General features: G+C 32.0%; 2 protein-coding genes and 1 pseudogene across 2 annotated transcripts; 2 read left to right on the top strand and 1 right to left on the bottom strand.

Moving 5' to 3' along the window:
- Positions 1-19: 19 nt before the first annotated feature.
- Positions 20-832, bottom strand: LOC125853050 (serine carboxypeptidase-like 5; the record flags this gene model as incomplete). The annotated part of the gene is made up of 2 exons (XM_049532725.1): positions 659-832; positions 20-165 (listed from the first exon to the last, which is right to left on the bottom strand). Coding segments are annotated over exons 1-2 (289 nt in total), but the record flags the coding sequence as incomplete, so codon positions are not given.
- A 3,342-nt stretch (positions 833-4,174) lies between these two features.
- On the top strand, positions 4,175-5,887 carry LOC125853043 (UDP-glycosyltransferase 79B6-like). Its single transcript, XM_049532718.1, has 2 exons — positions 4,175-4,700; positions 4,825-5,887. Exons 1-2 carry the CDS (start codon positions 4,196-4,198, stop codon positions 5,694-5,696), a joined length of 1,377 nt encoding a protein of 458 aa, XP_049388675.1. The 5' UTR covers positions 4,175-4,195; the 3' UTR covers positions 5,697-5,887.
- A 538-nt stretch (positions 5,888-6,425) lies between these two features.
- Positions 6,426-7,971, top strand: LOC125853049 (UDP-glycosyltransferase 79B6-like; annotated as a pseudogene).
- The last annotated feature ends 1,661 nt before the right edge of the window (positions 7,972-9,632 follow it).

Genomic DNA, 9,632 nt, shown 5'->3' with positions numbered 1-9,632 from the left:
TTAAAATAAAATAAAGTACCTATCTCATCAACAATGGCAATGACAGATGAGCAACCTGGTCCACCAGATAGCCAAACCAAAAGAGGATCAGTAGTAGGCTCTGATTCTGACTCCAAAAAATAGTAGAAAAGTTGCACCTCCTCATCTTTGCCAACTCCAACATACCTATTTTTAATTATAAATTATTATTACACTAGTGTCATATAAAATAATTAAAATATTTTAGCTACTTCGTTTATCTATTTTTATAGATTTTAAATTCTCTTATTGAAAATCTTGACCACGCCACTGACCACAACCATTACCTTCACCATCACTATTAAACACCTTTTAATCACCCCCCACAATCACAACTAGCATCAGACATTTTTGAGTAATCACTAACATTAACTAACTTCATCATTACAATCAACACACAATCATTTGCCACTATCAGATTAGTCACTACAATATTTACCTCTTTCACTATCATAATCACTATTATCACTGTCATCTGTACCAATCATCTTTACCATAATAACTATATTAGACATAATTATTCTAAAATTTAAAACCTATAAAATTGATATTCAAACTTCAAGTTTAATATTACCAAGAAAATATAATTTTAGGACAAATATCCTATCGTTTTCAAATAAATAAATGCAAAGGAGCTCACCCGGTCTCTAGAGGGAACGGAAGGCGGCCCTGCCAACCAGGAAGATACTCAACCTTAGAATACGAATCAGCTTGTTGTTGTTGAAGAAGAAGAAGAAAAAAAAGAAGAAGCAAAATTCGCAGTTTCAACAACAACTTCTCCATTATACCTAAATTATTGATAAATCATTTTACAGTATTTGTTATTGATGATAAGGAACCAATGGACCTCATTTATTAATGATTATTTTATGTCCACGTTTTCTTGTCCTACCCTTTCAATATTAAAATTTTCAAAAGTTTTTTTTTCTTTTTTTTAGTTTTGATGACTCTTTAATTTTAATTTTTCAACTGACATAATTAAATCATAAAGTTAAAAAATATATGATATATTTACTTGTATACTATTTCACAATTAACTTTTCACTTTTAATAAAAATTTATGGATTTTTACAAATGAATGAAGTGGGTATATATATTTTTTTAAAATATATAAATTTTTATAATTATAAAATTAAAACAAGATCAAGATCAAATAAACATAAATAAGGACAGAATTAAGAGCAACAATAACCGAAAGAGGATTAGTAGTTGCACCTCCTCATCTTTATCAATTCTAACATACCTCTTTTAAATTTTGCTGAACTAGAGGGAGAAATTGTATAAACTCAAAAATTTAAATAGTCATCTAAATGCATTTTAATTTTTGAAATCTAGCATATTTATCATTTATTGAAAAGTTGACTTAAGAAAACATTAAATAACAGTAGAAGGGTAAAATTACTTAATTTCTTAATGCAAGTGCAATCTAAAAAGATAACATATAAAAAAGAATGGAGGGAATATATACCTTTTGTTTTGGTCCGTAAGGTTTCCTTCTTCACTTTTTTTTTTTTTGGAATTCAAATTGTGTAAGTATCTCAAAATGTATATTTTATCATCTAAAAATAAGAAGAAATTGTAACTTATCCTATAATTTAGAATAACTATATGTTAATTGGGAAACATTCATGAATTAATTTAATCCAAATATAACTTTAAAGATTGATCAAATTTAACTTTTAATATGCAAAAACTATATCATAAATTAAAATATTACATAAAATATTATTTAAATTTTACTTTTTTAAAGTTCATACAAGATTTAAATAAAATAATCAAATAATATAAAATGAAGAGAGTACTACTAGATTGTTTTATTTGTTGCACATATTTTTCTCTACGTGGATAAAATATAACCACACTACTTTAGTTTAATATTTTAGGTATCCTCAGGTCCCGCAGGAGTAATTAGTAATTGTGCTGAATTAATGGGTCATGCAAGCTGGTTAGATGTGTGAAATAGAGGACTCGTACGTATTTGTTATTATTGCTACAATAAAGAGATTAAATTCTCGAAAAAGACTAAACAACTACCGATCTGCCATTAATAGCGAAATAAGATAGCTAGCAAGAGAAGTAGAGAGATAGATTATAGATATCTTCTGGATCTGCCCAAGACTTTAGCAATGGGTTTAATTTATTTGGGTTAAGATAGATAAAAGGTCGGACATGTTTGGGAATGACTCGTTTTTAAGAAAAAGGGGTAATTTGGGCTGATTTGAGGCTTTTCGTCAAATTAGAGATATGAGCGACAAGTTTGTAAATGGAGGGATTTAAATGGTGACATAGTATAACTGAGGATAAAACTAGCAAAGTTGTGGAATATCTTTGACCCTTCTCCTATTAAAATTAGAAAAAATTACCTAAATACACAATTTATTTTATCATGTTCTCTAAGATTTCCTATTATTTGTAAAAGTTACGAAAATCTCTACTCTCTCTTATTCTCGCATACATCACTTTATGCAATTTATCGGTCAGATACATCACTTTACATGATGTATCGGTCGCATACATCACTTACGCTATGTATCAGGATGTTGAGTGATATATCCGAAACAAATACACAATGTATCGGAACATTGAAGATGTATAAGATGGGACACGATGTATCAAGACGTTTTGGGATGTATTTGGATTCCACCAAATTTAAGGAATTTTTGTAAATTGAAAAAACAAGAAGATAGAAATAAGATGTAATTAGCTGTTAACAGTAAGAGATTTGTGTAAAATTCCTTTAAAATTATGCTATATTTGATTGAAGTTTATGAATATCTCAACATGCAGTAGGATAAATTGAAAGCAATTCATCAAAGGCAAAGCAGGAAAAAAAGGATGACAGATTCTACAGAAGAGTCAAAGCTGAAAATAGTGATGTTCCCATGGCTTGCTATTGGGCACTTGATCCCATATATGTATTTCTGAGATCTGTGTTTTTAAAATTAATAAGTGATAGTTTAGGTATGAAACTCACATTCTCGATAGTTTAGGTATGAAACTAAAATAAATAAATTATTTAGATGAGTTTTTGACAATTATCTCAATATTTTGACAAATTAAGAATATTCAACTGACTATCCTTTGGTCTAAGTATCTCTATCATGATTTTAATCTACTATTGTATATTACTTTGCATAAATTCTTCAACTACACTAAGAATCAGCGTTATAAAAATGTACATAACCTAATATGTATTGAGTAGCTGCATTTGTTGCATATGAAAATCCAGTGTTTACTGGTTGACTCCAAAAATTTAACACTTGCTATCTGAAAATTGATAATCAAACTATATATATACGTAACTTTTCTTTAATTATGTAGTATAAATATACATATAATTTACCTTTGTCCATGCGTGTGGATTTTGTACGAACGAGGGCATACTCCCATTGTAGACCTGTTCCACAAAACGGACTGGTCCTGGAAAAAAAGAAGGAAAAATTACATAAATACATAACTTATTTTTACCATATTTTTAAAAAATTTCTATCCTATTATCAGATACATCACTTTACGGGATATATCGATCGGATACATCATTTTACGTGATGTATCGGGATGTTGACTCGTTGAGTGATGTATCTGAAATCGAGACGCGATGTATAGGGACGTTGAGAGATGTATCCAAAACCGAGACGCGATGCATCGGGACGTTTTGAGATGTATCTGAATTCCGCCAATCATTTCCACCATGTTTGACATAGTTATTTTTAATTTAAAACTTATAAAATTGAAATTCAAACTTGGTTCTAAATAAATTCATTCGAGCTCACCCCGTCTCTAGATGGAACGGGAGGTGGCCCTGCAAACCGGGAAGATACTCCACCGTGGCATCCGAAGCAAGCAGCTTGTTGTTGTTGAAGTTGAAGAAGAAGAAGCACAACTCGCAGTTTCAACAAGTTCTCCATTATTCCTAATTTATTGATAGTCATTTTACTAAGTAATAAATAATAACAGTTGTCTATAGTAATCAACAAAGGGACAAAATTTCTAGTAATAAAGTTTAGTTCCAACAAGTCACTCACCATGCAGGTGTCCCACTCAATTGAATTATTTTTCAATAGTGAACCGAATTAGTTTGAACCATAGAATCGAACACCAATATCTGCACAGCCGTACAAGTAACTTTGTCCCTTAATACAGGCAAGTCCCGAAACAGAGTAGCAATTCATAAAAAATGGCAGAATTCATAGAGTCAAAGTTGGAAATAGTGATGTTCCCATGGCTTGCTTTTGGTCACTTAATCCCATACATGAATCTGTCAAATGAACTTGCAAAAAGAGGTCACAAAATCTCATTCTTGTTGCCCAAAAATGCTGAGATTAGACTTCAAAAACTCAATCTTTACCCAAATCTCATCACATTACATAAACTCACAATACCTCATGTTGATGGCCTCCCGTATGGAGCAGAGACTACAGCTGATGTTCCTGGATCATTGGAGAGTCTATTAGCAACAGCTTTTGATGAATTGTATGATGAAATCAAATCTTTTCTTCAAAATCTAAAACCCCATTTCGTTTTCTTTGATTTTGCATATTGGATTCCTGATTTGGCACGAGAAATTGGGGGTATCAAGACTCTGAGTTATCTACTTATTTCCCCTGCTGTAATGTCTATATCACCGGATAAGGCTACTTTTATGACATCAACTTCTGCTGAGCTAGTAAAGCCACCACCAGGTCACCTTGTGTTACTTTTATAAACAAATGTTTGTGATTATAAATTTTCAAATACACTATTATGCATTATATAGTAAATTTGCAATTTCATTCTGCTCTCTAAAGATGTGGTATCTCCCTCCAGGTTACCCTTCTACTACTGTGGTGTTGCGTGAAAGTGAAGCTAAGTTGTTATCATTTATATATCATGAATATGGCAAGGGGGTGACGTTTCAAGAACGATTGAACAAGGGATTTACACAATGCGATGTAATAGCTGTGAAAACATGTAGAGAGATTGAAGGAATCTTTTGTGACTACCTAGCAATACTACTTGAAAAGCCAGTCCTTTACGCTGGACCTGTAATTCCTGAGCCCAAAAAGGAGCAACATGAATTATCAAATTGGCTCGAGAAATTCGAACCAGGATCAGTAGTGTTCTGTGCATTTGGGAGCCAAATGATTCTTGAAAAGAAACAGTTTCAACAACTTGTTTTAGGCTTTGAACTGACTGAGTTACCATTTCTTTTAGTTGTTAAGCCACCTCAAGGGACAAATTCAGTAGAAGAAGCCTTGCCAGAGGGATTCAAACAAAGGGCTCAAGAAAAGGGATTGATTCTTGATTGTTGGGTGCCACAATTGGAGATTTTAAGACACAAATCAGTTGGTTGTTTCGTCACTCACTGTGGTTATGGGTCGATGTGGGAGTCTTTGGTGCTGTGTGATTGTCAATTGGTACTTTTGCCAAGGCCTATTGATCACATTTTTACTGCTAGGCTTATGGGACAACACCTTAAGGTTGGTGTAGAAGTGGAGAAGGATGAAAATGATTTGTTTACAAAGGAGAATTTGTGCAAGGCTGTGAAATGTGTGATGGATAAAGATAGCCAAATCGGTTGTTTAGTGAAAGAGAATCATAGGAAATGGAAGGAACTTCTTTCGAGTCCTGGATTCATGAGTAACTACATTGATAACTTCATTCAGGACTTGCATGGACTTCTAGTTGAAAAGACCTAGATGAAGTTACGAGAAGTGGATCGATTGTTGATGTTACGGGGTTGGCAGAATCTAGTGTATTCATGTTAAGAAATTTACTTTATATGTATGAATAATCTACCCCTAACCAATTGTTGTCCTGTTTTGAAATTCAGAACCCATAAACTTAAAATGTATCTAATGATGTTACTTGCATTTATCAGATGTTTTATGTGGTGTTTAGGAGTCGTACACATTTTCTTCAAATTTAGAACCCTTTTTTGTTAACATTTATAGACTTCTGAACACTCAAATTACTTCTATCGTATGAAAAATGGCTCATAAATATTTTTTATTCTATCTTTTGAGCTAAATATATCTTATTTATCGTATGAAAAATGGCTCATAAATATATGCTTTATGTGCTACTGCCTATGCTAGAGCTTAGAGGTTTGATAGAAGTTATTGATTGTTGGCTCTTGGCTGCTGCCTGCTACTACATTCAATTCGAACATTTTGCTAATTTTGTTCTCATTTAAATGCATTTGCACTAAAATAATCGTATAAGAAACATCCAACTGAATTAGTTTGATTTGGTGTTTGGTGTACATCTTTTCAAAATCAATAAAAAAAAAGAATGAAACGCCCACACCTATTTTGTTGAATGAGTCCTTTAAACGCAAGCTGATTAGATGTGTGGAATAGAGGACTGTACGTATCTATCAGCACGGCTGGCTACCGTTAAGAGATTAAACTTTCAGATAAGACTAAATGGCTATCAACTTCTCATCAATTAAATCAGCTCTGAATGCAGTTATATGAGGTCGTTTGGTATGCAGAATTAAAATTATATGTTTTGAATATAGCTACTAAATGTAGCTATATGAGGTCATTTGGTACGCCAAATTAAAATTATACTATATTTGGGTAGAAGTTATAAATTTATGTCAACCTCCTGAGATAAATTGAATAAACTGAAACAGAGGTAGCAATTCATCAGAGGCAAAGAAGGGAAAAAAAGATGTTAAAAGTCCATAGAGTCAAAGCTTGAAATAGTGATGTTCCCATGGTTTGCTTTTGGACACATGATTCCATATATGAATCTGTCAAATGAACTTGCAAAAAGAGGTCACAAAATCTCATTCTTGTTACCCAAAAAAGCTGAAATTAGACTTCAAAAACTCAATCTTTACCCAAATCTCATCACATTTTACAAACTGACAATACCTCATGTTGATGGCCTTCCATATGGAGCAGAGACTACAGCTGATGTTCCTACATCATTGGAGAGTCTATTAGCAACAGCTTTTGATGAATTGTATGATGAAATCAAATCTTTTCTTCAAAATCTAAAACCCCATTTCGTTTTCTTTGATTTTGCTTATTGGATTCCTGATTTAGCATGAGAAATTGGGGGTATCAAGACTCTGTTTTACACTGTTTTTAGCCCTGCTGCAGCATCTATACCATTTGTTAAGTCACCAAATAAGACTAATTTTATGGCATCAACCGCAGCTGAGCTAGTAAAGCCACCACCAGATTACCCTTCTACTACTGTGGTGTTGCGCGAAAGTGAAGTTAAGTTGTTATCATTTCTATTTCATGAATATGGAAAGGGGGTGACATTTTACGAACGTGTGAAGAAGGGAATGACAGGATGCGACACAATATGTATGAGAACATGTAGAGAGATTGAAGGAACCTTTTGTGACTACATAGCAACATATTCTGAAAAGTCAGTCCTTTACATAGGGCCTGTTCTTTTCGAGCCGAAAAATGAGCCTTTAGAAGAACACAAATTATCAAATTGGCTCGAGAAATTCGAGCCAGGATCAGTAGTGTTCTGTGCATTTGGGAGCCAAATGATTCTTGAAAAGAAACAGTTTCAACAACTTGTTTTAGGCTTTGAACTGACTGAATTACCATTTCTTTTAGTTGTTAAGCCACCTGAAGGGACAAATTCAGCCGAAGAAGCGTTGCCGGAGGGATTCAAACAAAGGGTTCAAGAAAAGGGATTGATTCTTGATTGTTGGGTGCCACAATGGGAGATTTTAAGTCACAAATCAGTTGGTTGTTTTGTGACTCACTGTGGTTATGGATCGATGTGGGAGTCTTTGGCGCTGTGTGATTGTCAATTGGTATTATGGAACAACAACGTAAGGTTGGCGTAGAAATGGAGAAAGATGAAAACGATTTGTTTACAAAAGAGAATTTGTGCAAGGCTGTGAAATGTGTGATGGATAAAGATAACCAAATTGGTTGTCTTGTGAAAGAAAATCATAGGAAATGGAAGGTCACTGGAAAAATAAATGTGTGATGGATAAAGATAACCAATTGTTATCGTTTTTTGAAATTCAGAATCCATAAATTTAAAATCTTACATTTGCATAAATATATTGCACTAATATTGTCATAATGATCATCTAATATTGATTTTTTTTAATTAAAAGTTCAGTCTAGTCTTTAGGTATATCAGCATTTTAAGTTTTATTGTATCTTGGATTTGTCAGATATTTTAAGGTAATATTTAGGAGTTATACACCTTTCTTATAGGTCCAAGACATAATTTACAGATTTTTTTTTTAAATATATAGATACAAAATTTGTATATACTTATCTTGTTTGTATATTGATAAGCAAATTATACAAACAAAATATTCATACCAAACAAAACTATAGTTATGAAGTGTAATTTAATAAACTATAGCTATAGAAGTTTATTAAGTTTAATCTCTTTACTATTTATGAAATTCTCTTCTAATTATATGCTGCAAAAATCATCCACGTAGGCCCAAAAAAAGCTATAAAATGCTTTTACTTTTCTGTTTTTCTAAACTTCCACTTTTGATTAAGTTTAGCGTGAAGCACAAGTGTTCAAATATACTGTAATAATAAGATCTTCAAAATTCAAAAAGCATCTAATTAAACAAACAAAAAGATAATAATTATAAGATATTTACAACAGTTTGGGTGATTACTTTTTTACTTGAACAAACAATAATAATGCTTTATAATCATTTAGTGCTTTATAATCACTTAATAATTACAATGGATAAAGATTCTTCAATCAAATGGATCGATCGAGTAGTCAATTAATTCACCTATAAAGCAAGCATTAAAACTGACTGACTAGTTTGTAAATGAAATGAAAATAGTTGAGTGACTTTATTGCGTTAAAGCAAATGTTTCCCTCGAATTTTAGCAATTTATTTTTCAAAAACTTTATTTAAAAATTTATTAGAAATATTGCTTGAATTGATTGAGTGACTTTTGAGATGAAATAACAATAGTTAAGTGACTATCTGGGATAATTAATCATCATTAATTGAGTGACGACTTTTCACTTTTGTGTTACAAAATAAAATTAAGTAACTTTCTGGGATAAAAACTACTTGCGCACTACTAGTTGAAGAAAGGAATAAATTCTTCAATATTTTTCCAAATAAAATTATATTCAAAAGAATAGAAAATGACTCCTCATGAAAGTCTCTAAGCTAACTCTTATATATATGAAAACACCCTTGTTGAAAATTCATCCACCAATACTTATATACATAAAAAAAAAATTAAAAATGCCTTGGCTCATTCTAAATCATAGAAAAGTTAGTTATCCATTAAGTGAAGAGCAAGTGAAAGGTATGCTCAACAAATATGATAAAAATAAAGATGGTAAACTTAGCAAACACGAATTGATATTAGCTTTTAAAGAGATGGGGTTACATTTTTGTCGTTGGAAAGCTGGGAAAGCCCTTCGTTTGGCGGATAATAATTGTGATGGATATATTAATGAAGATGAAATGAGCGAGTTCGTCCACTATGCTTCGAGATGGGGCTTTAAGATTTCTTAACAGGTATCGAATACCAGGTGGGAAACGTTGAAAAAAATATAGGCAGGGTTTTATATATGTTTTTTTGTGTTGTTGTGTTTTTTTTTTTTTTTTTTTTTTTGAGAACCAAAGATATCTTGTAATATTTGGG

This window comes from Solanum stenotomum, unplaced genomic scaffold (assembly GCF_019186545.1).
Source record: "Solanum stenotomum isolate F172 unplaced genomic scaffold, ASM1918654v1 scaffold798, whole genome shotgun sequence".
NCBI classification, from domain to species: Eukaryota; Viridiplantae; Streptophyta; class Magnoliopsida; order Solanales; family Solanaceae; genus Solanum; species Solanum stenotomum.
This window is presented reverse-complemented; position numbering and strand designations above follow the sequence as displayed.